Genomic DNA, 20,610 nt, shown 5'->3' with positions numbered 1-20,610 from the left:
GGGTTGTTCACAATCGAGCGTACGAAAAGTTGGGGATGCGTGATGATCAAGAAGAAGAAGTTTATGATTGGTTTGATAGGGGAGGTGCATCCGGGCAAAGTCAGGCGTCGATAAGAAGGAATTCCATGCTTTACAAACGCATCGGAAACGACCTATCGACTTGGCTGGAAGTCTTGGTAGCACCTCAGACTGTATGATTTCATATGGAAGCTGGGGATGAATTCTATTTCTAGGCATGGTCTATTTTCGATTGTAAGATTTGAAGTTAATCGGATGTATATATAGTTACATACAAGCAGTGTGTGTGTGTATGTGTAGGGAGAAAGGTGATAGATATATGGAAACTTAGGACTGAAGTATTATCTTAATTCATATGATTCGGTGATTAGAATCTTTTTTTTAGGGTTTATATTAATATTGCATTCGAATGCTCTAGAGACAATAAACAAAATTTCGAAACAGAATTTAAGATTAAATTTATATAGCTTTTAAATATATATAACTTTTATCATAATAATGATGTTTATTGTGTTGGAAAATTGATACTGAAATTTTCAAAATTCAAACTTAAAATAGGCTTGGAGTGCTAGCCAAGTAAAAGGTCAACTTGTTTGAATTGTTTTCAAATGTTAGGACGGGGCTTCGCGCCACCCTGTCACCTCATCAAAAATGGCGCCCTCTGGCACCCCTCCTCACCCCATGTCCGTCGTTGAGGGGGCGTTATGGCATTGTTGCCAGCCTAGTAACGAGTGTTAAAGGCAAAAGCAGGTGGGGTCCATTTTTTTCAACCAATAATATCTTTTTTTCTTTATTTTTTTATTTAATAGGGGGCTTTAAACCATTGCATGCAAGTTAAAGGTAGTGACTTTAAAGCCCCCTATGTGACACGACACGGATGTGACGTGATAAAGCCCCTAGCAGCTTTATACCACACCCACCAACCTTAACATATGAATTAGATTCTAATTTGGTAGCTTATTCTACAAGTATTTTATTTAGTATTTTTTAGTGCTAAATGTTACTCTTACCGTAAATCTAATCAAAATCTAATCTTAATACTCCCTTCATCCCACTAAAAGTGACCTATTTTTAATTTTCAAACTCTTTATTTATAAACTTTGACCTTAAATAATTTTGTTTGTGTTAGATAATACTTGATGAAAGTTACATGATTTGAGTGTGTTTTACAAGTGTTTCAATCGGGCTAATTTTCATCAAGTTTTATATAACACAAAAAAATATATAATTAAAGTCAAAGTTTATAAATAAAGACTTTGAAAATTCAAAATATGACACTTTTAATGGGACAAAGGGAGTATAATCTATATACATATAATAAAGTAAATCTATGGGGGACACGTTGTAACACCCCAAAACCCGAATGTTTATATTCGTTAAATGTTATGATATGGTGCATCAAGGAATAAATGACTAGGTTATTTAACCTAGTTAAGAATATGGTAGAAACAATTAAGGGATGAGAGTTGTGCCAATTATTATAAATGGCAAACTTGAGGGACTAAAGTGGAGCAAATGAAAGTTGAATTTATAAAAGAAAACAAATACACACATACACACACATCGTGTGTTCGAGAAGGAGCAGGAGGCTCCCATGGAACCAAGAACCCTAACTTCATCTTTTTCATCAAACTGAAAGGCCAAACGAAGCTTAAATTCATAACCAAGCATAGAATAACGATCACCTTCACAAGGGGATCATAAGGTATGTCTTAAATTCTAGATTGGTGATCTTGCACGAAGTGGGTTATGTTCTAATCCGCGAATTGGTATGAAATTGATTATGAGCATGTGTTAGAATCATCATCTAGAACATCGATTATGCATGGTTTGGGTGAATTTGAAGTTTATATGGTGAAACCCACTTGTTCTAGTAGTATGTTGATGAATGATGATCTTGTAATGGTGTAATTTTGTTGAATGAAAGCATAATCATTAATGTATTGGTAGCCAATCATGTTATAGGATGGATGAATCATGTGAAATTAGTTGAATGATTGAGTTTAGTGAAGTTTACTAGTAGGTTATGCATAAAACACATGTACATAGAGCTTAAAATGTTGTACGCGCGCCAAGTGTTTGATGAAATGACTAGGTAAAACTAGAAGGTGAAATTGTATGCAAGAATGTGGTGATTAGGTATAGAATGTAATAATGAGATATTTGATAGTTAACTAACGTGAGAAGTGCGTTTTAGATAATGTGATGTAAAATTATGAATTACTTATGTTAATGATGTTTGAAATCATACATGTGTGTGAATGTTTAAAGAAATCAGATAAGAAATGATAGATTAGCATGTTATAAGGTTGAATGACAAGTTCCATATAAGGTCCGTGTGATGAAAGGGTTGTGACGAATGATGAATAAACTAACTATCATAAGAATGATATATGATAGTGATGCTTGGTAAGCGGCAAGGAAGCTTGGGAAAGAAGCGGGTCAATCGGGACTTATGCGCACGGGAAGCATATTTGGATTTGAAGTAAGTAAAGCTTACACCCCTTTTTGTAAAATATCTATTCAATGTATTGATTAGGAACATAGTAAGTAATTATGTGAATTATAATGTTCCGACAAGCTTTGATATGGGTTGGAATATGTGAGGATGTTAAGAAACTAAGTTTGATGGTCAAAAGGGTATGTTGAAACAATGGTTAACACAAGGATAACCAAGAGGGTCGTTTCACTTATGGGGTTCAACCTCTTCTCTTGCTCGTATCGGTGGCCTGATATCTGCAAAACAGTAAACACCGTTAGTCTCGTTAAGAGGGGGAAGGGGATTTTCCCTCTTAACCAGGCTCCGGCGTGAGAATAAGTACTGCTCTGAGATGAATAAAACAGTGTGTGTATAGAGTGAGTAAAGAGAGCTAAGATCCTCAACCTGAATGATGAAGGGTCCTATTTATAGCCGGAGGGTGAAGAAGGAGGAAGCAGCTGTGCCAGCTGTGGGTGCGCGCCAGCTGTCCGACCAAGGGGAATATCCTCTTGGTCTGCTCTGTCGCGAAGGGTGTAGTGGTACACGTGGCGTCCTTGTATTCGCTTGTGTTGGGTACCTCGTACTGGTCGCGTCAGCCCTGCTCCCTGGATTGCCGCAGGCCTATGTGGCCTTCTGTCAATGGTGACATGTGTTGTCCTTTATGTTGGGTAAAGCATCTTTGGTGCCAGCCGTGAACCGCCTAGGTGTCTTCTGGAAGCTTCTAGAAGGTTCTGGTGACATGGACGCCTTGTGTGCACAAAGAGTGGTGTGGTCCCTGCCATGTAGGCAGGGAATTGGGACCATACCTCTTCAAGTCCCCCCAGTCCAGTGTGCCTTCTAGTTGAGTTGATCGTCTAGGAGGGATTCTGGACTTATGAGAGTTGTGATTTCTATGCATCGCGTTGAAGTTGGTGAATATAAAGTGAGCCAAGTGGACGCGTGCCGCATGGGTTTTGGCCCTTTGAAAATAATGAGCCAAATGGACGCATGCCGCATGGGTTCTGACTCTCTTGAAAAAGTGAGCCAAATGGACGCATGCCGCATAGGTTTTGGCCTTTTGAAAAAATGAGCCAAATGGACGCATGCCGCATGGGTTCTGACTCTCTTGAAAAAGTGAGCCAAATGGACGCATACCGCATGGGTTTTGGCCTTTTGAAAAAATGAGCCAAATGGACGCATGCCGCATGGGTTCTGACTCTCTTGAAAAAGTGAGCCAAATGGACGCATGCCGCATGGGTTTTGGCCTTTTGAAAAAATGAGCCAAGTGGACGCATGCCGCATGGGTTCTGACTCTCTTGAAAAAGTGAGCCAAATGGACGCATGCCGCATGGGTTTTGGCCTTTTGAAAAAATGAGCCAAATGGACGCATGCCGCATGGGTTCTGACTCTCTTGAAAAAGTGAGCCAAATGGACGCATGCCGCATGGGTTTTGGCCTTTTGAAAAAATGACCCAAGTGGACGCATGCCGCATGGGTTCTGACTCTCTTGAAAAAGTGAGCCAAATGGACGCATGCCGCATGGGTTTTGGCCTTTTGAAAAAATGAGCCAAATGGACGCATGCCGCATGGGTTTTGACTCTCTTTAAAAAGTGAGCCAAATGGACGCATGCCGCATGGGTTTTGGCTCTCTTGTGCTTCCTTCTGTTGGAAGTTTGGTGGTTATGGGGAAGTGTTTGGTGTGACCGTCTGACGTCCCTGTCTTTTCGGAGGCGAACAGTTGCTTTTGCAGTGACTTTCTGTCACATCAGCAGACCCTGTCGCCCATGCTTCCCGAAAAACGAGCCGACGTCTTCTATCTCCTATGACGTGTCAGTCATCTATTGGGCGCTTTTTCTGTTCCCTGACGTTCCACTACCCATCGCATTAAATGCGATGGGTATAAATATGGGGCGGTTATCTCTTTCTTCCCTTACTTTCGAATTCTAAGTGCGATTTCTCTCTATCTTCTTCTTGTTTGTTCTATCTTTCACATTCTCAAATCATCTTCTTCTTGACCCTTATCATGGCTGATAAGAATCCAACTCAGAAGAAAAGGAAGCATAGAGGTAGGGCTCCTCCTGGTCCAGACCAGGCTGTGATTAACTGGAAGGAGGAGGAATTTCAGATGCTTGTGAGGGGACATAACTTTCGTCCTGAGTGGGGAGCTCGTTATCCTCCTTCTGGATCCACTGCATTGGATGCCCCTCCGGGTTTTATCACGTTGTATGCTGCTTTTTTCCGGGAAGGCAATTTTAGGTTGCCGATTACGAAGTTCACTGCTGTTTTGAGGGGTTATGGGCTCCATATTTCTCAGATAAATGCGATTGGGCTCCCTCGGATTACCCATTTCGAATTTGTCTGTAGGTCGTACCGTGTTGAGCCTACGTTTGAGATGTTCAACGCTATCTACAGCGTTTCGTATTCCAGCGGGTTTTACTCTTTTCAGGCTAGGATGGGAGTTGCTCAGGTGTGTTCGGTGCCGATAAAGGGCATTCATGATTGGAAACAGAAGTTTTTTTACATTCGCCGTGGTGTGATTCCCACGGATATGTCATATAGGCAGGTTGGTCAAGGGGTCCCTAAAGTGGATGTGTTGCCAGATTATGCTGCTCAAGAATGGTATGGGAAGATAACTGCGAAGCCGACTGCGATTTCTCAACTGGATGAGATGGCTTTGGTTGGTGCAGGGATGAGTTTACTGTGGGTGCCCAAACATCCGCTGGGTCAGCCTGCGTATAGCCATAAAGGCAAATGTATTGTTCTTTCGTGTCTTACCCTTTGGTTATTTCCCTCTATGTTTACTATGTGTCCTTATTTTGTTGCCATTTTGCAGTTGGTTACAGTTTGTTAAATGCCTTGGACCCTAAATCCGCGGGTGCCATGGTTGAGGCTATCCAGGCTGATGGGAATCCAACGTGGTTGGAACAGATACGGGACCGTTTCCTGCATCCTACCGACGCTAGTTTGAGCAGATACGCGAATGAAGTTCTTGGTGAGGATGATTGGGATGACTTTGTTGACTCCGGTCGAGAGGAAGTCGTTATCCTTTCTAGTGGAAGTTCTGACCGGGATGTTGAAGATCTAATATCTCATTCCGCGCGTGCAGGTACCGCGCCTGGTGGTGTTGCTAAGCCGGTACATGAATTTGTTGAGGATGATGATGATGCGGAAGCCTCTGTTGATCCGTCTTCCCAGTTAGAGACGAGAAAGAAGGCACGGACTGATAGGTCTGGAAGGAGGGAAGAGAAGAAAGAAAGCGGAGCTGCTAGATCTTCTCGTAAGCCACCTTCTACTCTTCCATATCTAGATTATGTGGTAGTGTCTGATACATTGTCTGGCCTAGGCCCTGGGGAGGTGCGTCAGGGGTCAGATCCTGATGATAAGGCCACTTTGACTGAGCATATGAAGAAGAAAGCTCTTGATGATCATAAGCGTCATCTTGATGAACAAGCTGCTGCCCTTCTTGCGGCCAAGAGGGCCAAGCTTCAGAAGGATGCCCCCCAGCCCCTTCTGAATCTGAAGTTGATTTGGGTGTGTTTAGTGGGGGTCGAGGGAACTTGTTGGAGGAGATATTTGCTGCCTCTGCTCCCCGCCCTGGTAACTTAGTTTCCGTGTATGTTTCTGGTATCTTTTCTTTGGGTCTTTTTATTAATTGTAGTTTTATGGCAGCATCCAAGACTAGCAAGAAGCCGCGACCGGTGGATATTTCTCAGATTACTCCACCTACTTCTCCTCCTTCGAGGGCTGTTGGCTTGACTCCTCCTCGAGATGGTGCTGATGCCACTGTGAGGGGCGGTGAAGGGTTTGTTGAAGGTATTTTTGAGGGAGGTGACGCTGCTGGAGGTGATGGTGCCGGAGGTGATGTTGCTGGAGTCGATAAGGGTAAAGGTGTTGAAGTGGAGATGGAGTCTAGTGAGACTACTCCGCAACAAACCATTTACACAAAACGTCCTCCTGGTTGGGGTGGGGCTACTTCTGGCACCGTGCGGGATTCGCACTTTGAACGTGTTCCTGATGATTCATGGGGCAATCCGGCTTGCGATGATATGCCTCATGCCCCTCGTTGGAGCCTTACTCAGGGTTCTCGAATGACTGACTTGCAGAATTGTCAGGAGTTTTTCTCTTTGTCCCTTCCTCCTGCTGAGAGAATGTTTCAGAAAAACCGCAGCCGCTTTGCCCTTATAGATGATCATGTTACGGCTGGGGTTAACTTCTTTGCCACTTCTCAGGAGATTCTTCGCGAATGGCGATCTATGGGAGAAGAAACTATGGCGTTTGAAGAGGCTAAGAAGGCGTTTTCTGAGGAGAGAGAAAAATTTAACTCAGAGCAAAAAGGTTTGCAATGGCGGGTTGCCGAGGCTGAGCGGAAGCTCGAGGAGCAGAAGCAGTTAAATGAGCAAAAACAAAAGGATTGGGAATCTGCATGTGCTCGTACGAATACGGAGATGCAGTCGCAGCGTGATGCTATTGTGCGGCTGTCTGGTGAGAAGACGGCCCTTGCTGAAGAGGCTCATCAGGCGCGTCTTGCTGCGGAGAAGAAAGAGAAGGAGTATGTTGCGCGGATCGATAAGCTGGAACTTCTTGTGCAGGAGAAGGCTTCAGAATGTGAGGTTGCTCAGCGTCTTCTTGATGAGAAGACGGCTGAGTGCCGTGCGTCTGAGCTACTTGCTGAGGAAGCTTCAGCTGATAGTAGGTGGTTGCTATCCCGTGGCGTTCCATTGGTAATGTTCCTTGCTTGCTCTGTTGCTGTCTTCCTTTTTATTTTTACTTTTGTGTACTCATTTCTGCTATCTTGCTCGACTTTGTTTTTCATGCAGCTTGCTGATCGTATCTTGCATTCTCCTGAGCTTGCCCGCTATATGTTTGAGTTGGGTGGGGCAGGCTATAATAGTGGGCGCAAGTATGGGTATGCTGAAGGTAGGTGTGCTGCTGTAAACAATGAGAAGGATTACCACTTTGAGTTGTTTAAAGAGGATTGTGAGGGTGCTTATGCTGCTAAGCGCCAAGAATTTTCGATGCTTGATTTTGCTGTTGTTCGAGCCGCTGGGAAGTTGGCTCATAAAGCGGATGGAGTAGCTTTACTGAAGAAAGCTTTGGGAGATGATGGCGATGGTGGTGCAGGAGGTGCTGGTTCTAGCCATTCTTGATTAGAAGTTTCCGGCCTGTGTGCCGTGTATAGCCCTGAATGGGCTTGTAATGGTTGTTTTTGAGACAATTTGAAATTTCTTACCTGTGGTGTTATGTATTTGACAGATATGTTGTTACTTTGTTTATGGTTATGCAAATTTTGAAATCGTCATAATATGTGCATGTTTAATTACTTTGATTAGGTGTCACGAATGAATGATGGCGCTGACAGGTGATGCTGTGTTACTACAACGTTTTTATTCTGTCGTTTAAGTATGCGCGTTTGTATGTGACATACGAAGTGATCGAGTTACAGGTTATTGTGTGAGCTCAGCTGGGGTCACAGCCTTGGGAGCGTTACAATGTTTGTTTACCTTGCTATCGATATTTTCGTGTTTATGTGGGCACGAAGTTATGTTTTTTGGCGTTGTGTAGGCTTTGGTTGTGTTTCTGACCCGGCTGTTCACTTGGTTGTGACGAGCCTTGGAGGTCTACAACGTTTCCTATGGTCGAGCCATTGATGTTTTCGTGTACGCCCGAAGTAATAAATGCAGTTGTGACAAAAAATTTGCATGAAGTAAAGATAGCCAAACACTTCTTGTATTAGGTAAATGTGTCGGCGATTCGCCCTATACGATTACATGTTTATATGTAGCATTTTCGTAACTGTTGGGCATTCCAGGTTCGTGGAACCTCTTTGTCGTTCATGGTGCGTAGCTTGTATGCCCCCTTGCCGAGGACCTCATCAATGATGTACGGGCCTTCCCATTTGGGAGCCAGTTTTCCCGGTTTTTCTGCGTTGGACGCTTCATTGTCCCTTAAGACATAATCGCCTGGGTTGAAGGTGCAGATCCGGACTCGAGCGTTGTAATATTTTTCAAGCTTTGACTTGTATTTGGCTTCATTGATTGCTGCCATCTCTCTCCGTTCTTCTAGGAGGTCCAGGTCGATCCTCCTTTCTTCTTCGTTATTGATCAGATTCATGGAGAGCATTCTCGGAGATGGGAGCCCGATTTCTGCTGGGATCACAGCCTCGGACCCATAGACCAAGCTGAAAGGTGTTTCTCCGTTGCTTGTTTTGGGCATTGTTCTATGGGCCCATAATATGCTAGGTAGCTCATCGACCCACCCTCGTCTTTTTTCTCCGAGCCTCGCTTTGATGCCATCGACGATGCTCTTGTTGACCGCTTCAACTTGACCATTCCCTTGCGGATGTGCGACCGACGAGAAGGTATGTTCAATGTTTAGTTCCTTGAACCATCGTTCGAGATCATCTGCTGCAAAGTTTGTACCATTGTCGGTGATGATTCGGAGTGGCAGGCCGAACCGGCATATGATTTGTTCCCAGATGAATCGTTTAACGACTGCCGATGTGGTTGACGCAAGTGCTTTTGCTTCCACCCACTTGGTGAAGTAATCGACCGCGACGATGATGAACTTGACTGCCCCCGGAGCTTCTGGGAAAGGGCCCACCATGTCTATGCCCCATTGCTGAAAGGGCCAAGCGGTTGTTACTGGTACCAATTCGTTTTTTGGACGCATGGTTTTTGGTGCATGCCGTTGGCAGCCGCTGCACTTCCTTAATTCCTTCACGGCATCGAGGTGCATTCCGGGCCAGTAGTAACCGGCGTTCATTACTTTTGCCACTACCATGCGTGGCCCGGCGTGGATACCGCAGATGCCTTCATGTACTTCCCGGATCAGATAATTGGCGTCGTCGGTGTCAACACATCTTAGCAGCGGGCCGAGATATGACTTTCGGTACAATATCCCGTCTGCCATCTGATAATGTTCTGATTTATACTGGATTTTCCGCGCCTCAGCTTTATTTTCTGGAAGTATCCCGGATTGTAAGTACATGATTATGGGTGTCATCCAGGACGTGGTTCCCGTTTGGATGACGCTGACTTCTCTGAGTGGAACAGATGGGTTGCTTAAAACTTCTATGCGCACGTCTTTGGCTAGGTGCTGGAAGCTTGTTGACGCAAGCTTGCTTAAGGCGTCTGCCGGCTTGTTTTCGCTGCGGTTTATGTGGTGTACCTTGTAAGAATAGAAGGTTTGCAGCAACGTCTTTGCTTGGTTGAGATAGAGTGCCATTATGTCGCCCTTGGCTTCGTATTGACCATTGATTTGGCCTGCTACTAACATGGAGTCCACATGTGCTTCGATGTGTCGAACTCCCATTTTGATTGCCAAACGCAGGCCGGCCAGAAAGGCTTCGTACTCGGCTTCGTTATTTGTGCTCTTGAAGTCTAGGCGTATGGCGTAAGTGAACTCGTGTTTGTCAGGGCTTACTAGCCGTAGCCCCGCGCCTGCCCCATCTTCGTTGGATGCGCCGTCTGTATACAGCAGCCATGGTTCTTCGGTTTGTTTTTTCTCAGCCTTCTCCATCGCCTTACACTCTCTGTCTTTGTCATCCGGGACTTCCGTCATGAAGTCTGCCAAAACTTGGCCTTTGATCGACGGTCGTGGTCTGAAGACTACGTTGTGTCCCCCTAGCTCTATTGCCCATTTGGCCAACCTTCCTGATACTTCTGGCCTTGCTAGGATATTCCCAATATTGTAATTTGTTAACACATGGATGACGTGATTGGCGAAATATCGGCGCAGCCTTCGTGACGCGTGAATCAGTGCAAGGACAAGCTTTTCCATGATTGCGTATCTAGTTTCTGGGTCGGTTAAGGTTCTGGACACATAATACACAGGTGTTTGGACACCTTGTCGATCAACCAGCAATACGGCTCCGACGGCCCTGGCGGAAGCTGAGAGGTACAAGACCAAAGGCTCTCCTTTGTTTGGTGCGGTTAGAGTTGGCAGCTTGATGAGACAGTCTTTCATCTCGCGGAACGCATTTTCTGCTTCCGGAGTCCATTGGAATTGGTTTTTCTTCATGCAGTTGCGCAAGGTCTTGATGAATGGGAAGGATTTTGCTGCGTGGTTAGCTAGGAACCGATTGAGTGCTGCCAATCGTCCTGCGAGCTTTTGCATGTCTTTGACGTTTGCTGGTGAAGGCATCCTCTCTATGGCCTGGACCTTTTCTGGGTTCACCTTAAAACCATCTTTAGTGACTATGAAGCCCAAAAACTTTCCTTCCTCCATTCCGAAATCCAATGTAGCTGTAACTGCGCCTTATTGGCTTCTTTTCAGTTAACAAGCAAGTACGCAAACAGCCTTCGGTTCCTAACAAGCTAAGCACCTACCCGGGGAACTACGAACTACTAGTTTAGCCTATCCGGCCTAACTAGCTTGTTAAAACAACCTGATCGGGACCTCTACCACTCTTGTAGATCACTGAACTATGCGCCTATCTTCGCTTTTCGATCAGCCGTTGCTCCCTAGCCTACGAACTCCGGCTCACTTCCAGCACTTCTGGCTCGCTTAGCCCTAGCTCGAAACAGCCAACTCACTTCGCCTACGCAACGAGGTCCGAAACTCGAAGTGAAATTTTTGATTTGCCCGTTCCTAGTCGTCATGGGAAAGAAAGGCAGAAAGAAGAAAGAAATGATTCCCTTTTTTCTTGTCCAATACCACCAGTACCAGAAATGCATCTCCTTCGCCCGCCCGAGAGACTTATTGAACCCGAAAAGAAAGAAGGGAGAAAGATGCCCACTATGATTATCGATTCCTTCTTGATAAAACAATATCATAGCCTAGTATTCATGTCCTAGTCTTAATTTTGAATATGGGCACATACTAGAAACTGAGCCAGGCACATCCCTGTTTTCTTGTCTTAGCACTTCAAATTAGCTGCACCCTTCCAAGTTAGTCCAGGAGCCCTCTCAGATGCAGGTCTTTTCAAAGTGCAAAGTTTCAGTGATCACTTATGCAATTGTGAGTTGCTGTTTTGAGTTTCCTGCTTTTCGGGGGGAGGCCAGGGGAGACGGATTGGATCGAGAGGCGATGCTTATACCTCTTCTTTATCGATAGGTGCTGGATTCAGTTTGATGCTCACGCTGCGCAGCGTGTTGAAGGTTTTCTGAGTATTTGCCAGCATCGCGCTCTCCTCCTTGCTCATGATTACCAGATCGTCCATGTATACCTCTATGTATTTACCGATGGCGTCACTGAATGTTTCGTTCATCAACCGTTGATACGTAGCACCTGCATTCTTTAAGCCGAACGGCATCTTGGTGTAGCAGTATAGCCCCGTTGGCGTACGGAATGCGGTTTTATCTTCGTCTTGAACAACCATCTGGACCTGGTGGTATCCTTTGTAGCAATCCAGGAAACATTTCCACCGAAACGTTGCCAAAGAATCTATTTTCTCGTCTATGTCTGGTAAAGCATAGCAGTCACGGGGACATGCTTTGTTCAGATCCTTGTAGTCGACACACATTCTCCAACTACCATTCGGTTTCTTTACCATTACTGGGCTTGCTACCCACGTTTGGTACCGGACTTCCCTGATGATTCCTGCGTTTAGCAGTTCTAACACTTGTTCTTTCATTGCATCGTGTTTGATGTCTCCCAGGTGTCGTTTAGCATGCACTACTGGTTTTGCATCCTCTGAGACTGTAACACCCCAAAATGTGCATACATGATTACTATAATTTTCATAGTTTGTCCTAGTAAGAAGTATAAAACATAACCAAAAAACTAATAAGTTTTTGGAAAGAAAATAACATAACTAAATGATTACATTTAGTTTTAATAAAAGATGAAGATGTTTAATGGAATTTAACTATGGATCAAACATAAAGGGCCAATTATGTCAAAGTGGAAAGTTGAGGTTTATAGATGAATAAAGTGCAGAATTTTAGTGTGTGTGTGTGTGTGTTCTGTACGTGTTCTAGAGAGAGGGAGAAAGGGAAGAACACCTTCAAGAACAAAAACTCAAAATTCAGCAAATTAGAAAGGAAATTGATGGTTAATCTCTTGCATGAGCCCTAATTCATGATCATCTAAGCTCGTTTAACAAGTGGTAAGTTGTAATTTTCGATTTGGATGATTTTGATATGAAGAGTATGGATGAAATTGACAAATTGCTTAAGTATGTTTGTGGAATAGTGTTGATTGATGAAGAAACCATGATTAGAAAATATTTTTGAATGCTAATTTGAATGAAATTGATATGTTCATATGTTTTGATAGATAGCTCTCATAAATCATGAAGTGGGTTTTTGAGAATTGATCATGAATAGAAGTTTTTAGTCAAAATTATGATGTTAACTTGTAAACTAGAAGGTAGGATGAATATTTGTGTTAATGTTCATTCGATGTGATGATTTTAGTGACTGGGGATTTATGTATGTATAAAAATATGGTGTGTAAGAACATGAAAAATAACAATTTCTAAACAACAATGATCGACGCACACCAAGTGCTCGATGAAATGCATAGATGATAATTATGTGAACAAGTGACAATTATTAGTACAATTCATGTTTAGAAAGTGAGTATGCATTGTATATGGTGAAACGGATTCATGAGAACTAAAAAAAAATGAATGCGTTAAATGTAGGTGTGAAGGAAGAAGGTTCAAGCAACAAGAAACCTTAAGGCTTGCAAAATCGAGGTACGTTACTTGTACGATTAAAGTTTACTTGTAGAAATGTTTATTGATATATGTCGTGGTATTCGAAATGCGTTATAGAATGGTCGTGTAATAGACCCATCACTAACGGGTCAAAGAAAAAGAATGTATATGTTGGAATGTTATGTAGTCGAACCGTATGAACGGTTCGTACTAAAAGAATGTATGTTGGAATGTTATGTAGTCGAACCGTATGAACGGTTCGTACTAAAAGAATGTATGTTGGAATGTTATGTAGTCGAACCGTATGAACGGGTCGCACTAATAGAATGTATGTTGGTATGCTATGTAGTCGAATCGTATAAACGGGTCGCACGAATAGAATGTATGTTGGAATGTTATGTAGTCATGAATGCTAGTAACTTACATAAAACTTAGTTAAAAGTAGCATAGTGGAGCATGATCGAATTGATGTGGTGAATATAGAAGGAATCGCTAAGAAAATGAAGTAGTAATGTATGTGGTATGACTCGTTTCGAATGGATCGAAATGGGTTGAAAATGAGATGGTAAAATGGATTAAGTAAGGACTCGGTCGTAAACGGGTCAAAAATGATTAAATTGTATCAAGTATGTATGATATAAATTGACCCATTGTAAATGGGTTAATAAAGACTTGTATGATGAATAACGGTAATGGTTGAGCATTGGCACGTTACTAACGGGTCGAATGGGTTGCATATATGAATGTTAATGAAATGTTGGAAATAATGCTAAAACGGAAAGAATGGTTACAACAAGGATTGTTAGCAAAATGGTAACATTGTTAATGGGTTGAATAAGGATAAGTAATGAATGCTATGGGTTTGTTTGGTATAATGAATTAACGAATGTTTTGATGTTGTGTATGTAGGTAAATCTCATCCTTAATAATGGCGAGCCTGGATCGAACACACTACAACTCATGCCCAAAAATGCGCTTCCGTATAAGTTTTTGTGTCAAATGGGTCAAAACTCTCTTTTGGTTTATGAGATGTTCCTTTGTATTTAAGGTCTTTTGTAAATAGATTAGTTGATGGTCATGGTTAGTTAAATTTGAGCAAATGTAGTTTAAAAAGTTATGATAGTCGTAATGTCATAGTTAGCCGTACGGGGTATTTTGATGAAATCGTATGTGTCAAAATGAAAGTTTTAAATTTTTGACATTTTTACATGTCGTTTTGACCGTATGTAAAAGTGGGTGTAAAAAGTTGGTATCAGAGCTGAGGTTTGAGGGATTCAAGCACAAGTAACAGTGCTTGAACTCAAACTGGTAGCTCGCGCGATGGGTGTGTTCGCTCCAAGACCGCACATGAGGTAAAAGTTTAAGTTTTTGGTAGATGAAAGTGCATATGATGTGTTTACGGTATGACTTTTTAAGTTAGTTATGTGGGGGAGTAATAATGGGGATGATACAGGGAGTTCCAGGACCCATATGGTTGGAAACAGGCCCGGGAAATGATTAGAACAGCCAAGATACGATCTGCAGCGAAGCGACACCAGACTAGCCGTCGCCGACGCCAGTCTGGTGCGTCGCCGACGCAGCTATCTGGGCCGACGCCCAAATCCCCTGCCGACGCACAATTGTGGCCGACGCCACTTTTTGGGTGCCGTCGCCGACGGCATGTCCGGGCGTCGCTGACGGCCCGGGCTGTTTTAGTTCGCTGAAAATTTGTATTTTTCATATTTTTGGTTGCCATACTTCCCGAAAACCCATTTTTTTATGATCCCGTCAAGTTCTTAGAAGACATGTCAAGCTATGTAGGGTCATAATAGTTTTAGAGTAATGGAATGTATAGAATGGCACGGAATGAATGACGAACGTAAGAGGTTGAGTTTGAAACGTATGAATAAAATAATGGATGAAGTAAATATAAATTAAAGTACTTTGATGCGTGAAAGAATATGATTTATTAATGAACGAAAATGAAAATGATGAGATTAGTGGTAAAATAACTTGAAGAATGTGAGTTAGATGGAATTCATATGAGAATTCGGATAAATGTATGCCTTGATCAGAATTATGCATTAGAGGCTTGTACCTTGTGCTTGAATGGTGTGATACTTATGCGTATTTAATGATTTGCTTTATTATGATTAAGAGGCGAATATGTGCTAAATGTGAATCATACGAGCTTATTAGTATAGGATATGTTGGAATAATGTTATATTGTTACCTTGAATGATATTTGCTATTTGTAGAATCATGGAACATTAGCATGTGAAAGTACGTATATGTGAATGTATATGTGTATTGTTTAGAAGATCACGTAAATTATATCTGTCATACAATACAAGTATGAAATGCGTAGGATATTAATATTATGGCCTACCATATTTAGATGAATACATGTTCAAAAGTTTAAAGTGTGTAAGCAAGACAGTTGACTTTCTGAAAGTCAACAGTATAGGGATATCATGGAATGGCCATTGGACACAATTGTTAAAGTAAAGAGTTAATGTGTTATGTACTAGATGATTTATGTGTTATGCTCAATGATAGTTTAGTTGTATGGATTTGAAATGAGATAACTATTAATAAATGTCTCATTTATACGAAATTTGACTAACGGAAGTCAATTAACGTATGAATAGAAAGAAAGTGAATAGTTGTATGTATGCTCACATAAGCTAACAATGTTACGAACATAATGATATGTAAGAATGGAAATCTTGTCAATTAACCCAAGCATGGATGGAAAACGGGTTAAGAGGAAGCAATGAGGCAAACATGAACATGGACGCTAAAGGTAAGTGATTTCGTAATCACTTCGAATTTATTTACATGAAGATGTATATGTGTTTGAATATTCGAAATCAAAGTGGAACGTATAAATAAATGAGAAATGTTAAGGTACGTTTTGTTGAAATGGTTGGCATAATGTTAAAACGGTAAGACCTCATTATAGGGGTAAACCGGTCATAAATTTTAGTTGAGAAGTTTTAAGACAGAAATGAGAACTTGGTAATGTTAATGAAAGGTATGGAAAGAATATTAGTCAAGATGTTAGCTAAAGACGTTTTGTAAGTATGTTCGAATTGAAAGTAAGTACAACGCGTACTATAATACTTATATCCAATAAGTACTAAGTGGTGTTGACTTTAAAAGGTTAAATCGCAGAAGTCAGTAAATAATAGTTATTTACAAATTTTGGAAGTATTACGTAAGAAATGCAATGTGTAATGTAGGATACTCATTAGTAAGGGATCTGTGCGAGAACGTAGGTGAATTAACACCAAATACAATGAATGAACAAATGAATATGGTATATTAAGGGATGTTCATGTATTGACCCGTTGAGTACGGGTCAAATGAGTGGGAATGATACGTTAGGGAATGGTCATGTATTGACTCGTTGTGTACGGGTCAAATGAACTAATGTTCAAAAAAAAAAAAAGAATATAGAAAGGATTAGTATGTAAACAAGATGAGTTGATAAGCGCCATACTTGAAGGAATTTGAACAAAATATGTTAATCCTAAATTTTATAGATGAAGGGGGTAGAACTCTCGATGTGATAAAGCTGGTAGTGTTGAGAAAGGATGTGCACGAGCGGAAGCTCATCACACGGATGAATGAGGTTAATCCGGTTATGGTGAGAACTCATGAAGGGGTGGGACGATCTGGGCCGCGGATCATTGGTCTATGCAACGAAATCAAGGTTAATAAAATGCTTAACTCATGACTGATAATTAAGAATGTATAGATTGAATAGTACTTATGAATGAAACGAAGGGTGTGATAGGTATGGTATTGAATGTATGACTTCCAATGGTCAACATAAGAACGAATTTATGTCATTAGGAGGAAATCTCAAATTCCTTGAGTAAAAATTTGAAGTATCGGTTAAACGCTCGTACGATGAACTCGCGCAACAAATTTACTTAAGTAGAATAAGTAGTGCGTAACGAGAGCTAATAACAAAGTCATGATTGAAATGATTTGAGGTTAACCCTAAGGGTGTGCATAGTACAAGTAACGGTAGCAAACGTAGAATGATGCTTAATTCTCGAGTCGAGTATGAAAAGAGTAATTTATGGTATGCTTTAGGAGTTTGTACTCCATATTTGAATGGTGTGGTGCACACCGTATGTCGGGCTAGTTTCATAATGGTAATTTAGAAATGAATGTGTGCTAAACATATAGCTTTGGACTTAGTAGTAAAGGGGTGATGTTGGGATTACGTTAAATTGTTTACCTAAATATAGTTGACAATTGTAGTATCATGAGAGCATTAGTATGTATTGAATGGATTATCTATGTATATGGTGTCCCTAGTATGGTCTATTATATAAAGATGGACATAAGTTTCAAAGTTAGAAAGGTAGCTTACCGGTTGGATTTACCACCGACATTGGATGGAATTCACAACACCTTCCATGTGTCACAACTACGGAAGTGTCTCACAGATGAAACAACTTACGTGCCATTCGATGATATTGAACTGGATGAGAGAATGAATTATGTTGAAAGACCGATAGCTATCAAGGATTCCAAAGTAACGCATCTTCTTAACAAGGCCATTAGACAAGTCCTAGTCCAATGGCAACACCAAAAGGGATTGGATCTAACATAGGAATCGGATGATGAAATACGGGATCACTACCCGACACTATTTGGTATGTATTCAGGTTTCGGGGACGAAACCTCCTTTAAGGAGGGTAGACTTGTAACACCCCAAAATGTGCATACATGATTACTATAATTTTCATAGTTTGTCCTAGTAAGAAGTATAAAACATAACCAAAAAACTAATAAGTTTTTGGAAAGAAAATAACATAACTAAATGATTACATTTAGTTTTAATAAAAGATGAAGATGTTTAATGGAATTTAACTATGGATCAAACATAAAGGGCCAATTATGTCAAAGTGGAAAGTTGAGGTTTATAGATGAATAAAGTGCAGAATTTTAGTGTGTGTGTGTGTGTGTTCTGTACGTGTTCTAGAGAGAGGGAGAAAGGGAAGAACACCTTCAAGAACAAAAACTCAAAATTCAGCAAATTAGAAAGGAAATTGATGGTTAATCTCTTGCATGAGCCCTAATTCATGATCATCTAAGCTCGTTTAACAAGTGGTAAGTTGTAATTTTCGATTTGGATGATTTTGATATGAAGAGTATGGATGAAATTGACAAATTGCTTAAGTATGTTTGTGGAATAGTGTTGATTGATGAAGAAACCATGATTAGAAAATATTTTTGAATGCTAATTTGAATGAAATTGATATGTTCATATGTTTTGATAGATAGCTCTCATAAATCATGAAGTGGGTTTTTGAGAATTGATCATGAATAGAAGTTTTTAGTCAAAATTATGATGTTAACTTGTAAACTAGAAGGTAGGATGAATATTTGTGTTAATGTTCATTCGATGTGATGATTTTAGTGACTGGGGATTTATGTATGTATAAAAATATGGTGTGTAAGAACATGAAAAATAACAATTTCTAAACAACAATGATCGACGCACACCAAGTGCTCGATGAAATGCATAGATGATAATTATGTGAACAAGTGACAATTATTAGTACAATTCATGTTTAGAAAGTGAGTATGCATTGTATATGGTGAAACGGATTCATGAGAACTAAAAAAAAATGAATGCGTTAAATGTAGGTGTGAAGGAAGAAGGTTCAAGCAACAAGAAACCTTAAGGCTTGCAAAATCGAGGTACGTTACTTGTACGATTAAAGTTTACTTGTAGAAATGTTTATTGATATATGTCGTGGTATTCGAAATGCGTTATAGAATGGTCGTGTAATAGACCCATCACTAACGGGTCAAAGAAAAAGAATGTATATGTTGGAATGTTATGTAGTCGAACCGTATGAACGGTTCGTACTAAAAGAATGTATGTTGGAATGTTATGTAGTCGAACCGTATGAACGGTTCGTACTAAAAGAATGTATGTTGGAATGTTATGTAGTCGAACCGTATGAACGGGTCGCACTAATAGAATGTATGTTGGTATGCTATGTAGTCGAATCGTATAAACGGGTCGCACGAATAGAATGTATGTTGGAATGTTATGTAGTCATGAATGCTAGTAACTTACATAAAACTTAGTTAAAAGTAGCATAGTGGAGCATGATCGAATTGATGTGGTGAATATAGAAGGAATCGCTAAGAAAATGAAGTAGTAATGTATGTGGTATGACTCGTTTCGAATGGATCGAAATGGGTTGAAAATGAGATGGTAAAATGGATTAAGTAAGGACTCGGTCGTAAACGGGTCAAAAATGATTAAATTGTATCAAGTATGTATGATATAAATTGACCCATTGTAAATGGGTTAATAAAGACTTGTATGATGAATAACGGTAATGGTTGAGCATTGGCACGTTACTAACGGGTCGAATGGGTTGCATATATGAATGTTAATGAAATGTTGGAAATAATGCTAAAACGGAAAGAATGGTTACAACAAGGATTGTTAGCAAAATGGTAACATTGTTAATGGGTTGAATAAGGATAAGTAATGAATGCTATGGGTTTGTTTGGTATAATGAATTAACGAATGTTTTGATGTTGTGTATGTAGGTAAATCTCATCCTTAATAATGGCGAGCCTGGATCGAACACACTACAACTCATGCCCAAAAATGCGCTTCCGTATAAGTTTTTGTGTCAAATGGGTCAAAACTCTCTTTTGGTTTATGAGATGTTCCTTTGTATTTAAGGTCTTTTGTAAATAGATTAGTTGATGGTCATGGTTAGTTAAATTTGAGCAAATGTAGTTTAAAAAGTTATGATAGTCGTAATGTCATAGTTAGCCGTACGGGGTATTTTGATGAAATCGTATGTGTCAAAATGAAAGTTTTAAATTTTTGACATTTTTACATGTCGTTTTGACCGTATGTAAAAGTGGGTGTAAAAGAGACATTTAGCCGGTGTTCTGCTATATGCCGTGGAACACCAACCATATCAGTCGGTGTCCAGGCGAACACGTCCATGTTGTCATGCAGTAATTTCTTTAGCGCCGCACGCGTTAGATCAGACATTGCGGGTCCCAGAGTGACTGTTTGTTCTGGGTACGCGCTATTCAATATCCATTTTTCTGCTTCTATGCGCGGTGCAGGCTTGCTTGCTTTTGCTGGTCGGATTTCATCTGTTGCTAGCACTTCTTTGCTTGCGTATATCAAAGCGATGCCTGTTTCGGTTGGAAAGCCTATGGCAGAATGTGGTGCGGAACAGATCATGCTGAAATCTCCTTGGGATTCTCGTCCTAAGAGGATGTCATGTCTTGAATGTGCCGGTAGCACCATGAATGTGACTTCTTCGGTTCTTGAATTTCTCCCATCAGAAAGCAATACTGGGAATGATATTTTTCCTAGGGGAAAGACGGCCTCGTTGCAGAAACCAGTTAGTGGGTAATCGACTGGTTCTAGGCGCGCCTTATCCTCTTGGTCGAATTGATTGAAGCATTGTTCATATATGATATCTGCGGTGCTCCCTGGATCAATAAAGATGTAATCTGTTTGGTAGTGGCCGATCACC

General features: G+C 41.0%; 1 protein-coding gene and 2 long non-coding RNA genes across 3 annotated transcripts; 2 read left to right on the top strand and 1 right to left on the bottom strand.

Moving 5' to 3' along the window:
* Positions 1-7,622: 7,622 nt before the first annotated feature.
* On the bottom strand, positions 7,623-10,254 carry LOC110892330. The gene is made up of 3 exons (XM_035981160.1): positions 9,241-10,254; positions 8,650-9,093; positions 7,623-7,637 (listed from the first exon to the last, which is right to left on the bottom strand). Exons 1-3 carry the CDS (start codon positions 10,252-10,254, stop codon positions 7,623-7,625), a joined length of 1,473 nt encoding a protein of 490 aa, XP_035837053.1.
* A 2,129-nt stretch (positions 10,255-12,383) lies between these two features.
* Positions 12,384-14,321, top strand: LOC110896327. Its single transcript, XR_002567839.2, has 3 exons — positions 12,384-12,523; positions 13,064-13,117; positions 13,988-14,321. It is a non-coding gene; the product is annotated as an uncharacterized LOC110896327 (long non-coding RNA).
* Positions 14,322-18,050: 3,729 nt separating this feature from the next.
* On the top strand, positions 18,051-19,983 carry LOC118484767. The gene is made up of 3 exons (XR_004874399.1): positions 18,051-18,190; positions 18,731-18,784; positions 19,655-19,983. It is a non-coding gene; the product is annotated as an uncharacterized LOC118484767 (long non-coding RNA).
* Positions 19,984-20,610: the final 627 nt, after the last annotated feature.

Source organism: Helianthus annuus, chromosome 12 (assembly GCF_002127325.2).
Source record: "Helianthus annuus cultivar XRQ/B chromosome 12, HanXRQr2.0-SUNRISE, whole genome shotgun sequence".
NCBI lineage: Eukaryota > Viridiplantae > Streptophyta > Magnoliopsida > Asterales > Asteraceae > Helianthus > Helianthus annuus.
The sequence above is the reverse complement of the archived record's forward strand: the minus strand, read 5'-3'. Positions and strand labels throughout refer to the sequence as shown.

What these genes read in the sequence shown, in the direction of transcription:
- LOC110892330 (XM_035981160.1), bottom strand. Translation starts at nt 10,254, where the DNA reads ATGGAAAAGCTTGTCCTTGCACTGATTCACGCGTCACGAAGGCTGCGC. An exon ending in CACGCATGGTAGTGGCAAAA is followed by an intron (nt 9,094 to 9,240) that starts GTAATGAACGCC and finishes TGGCCCTTTCAG; the next exon opens with CAATGGGGCATAGACATGGT.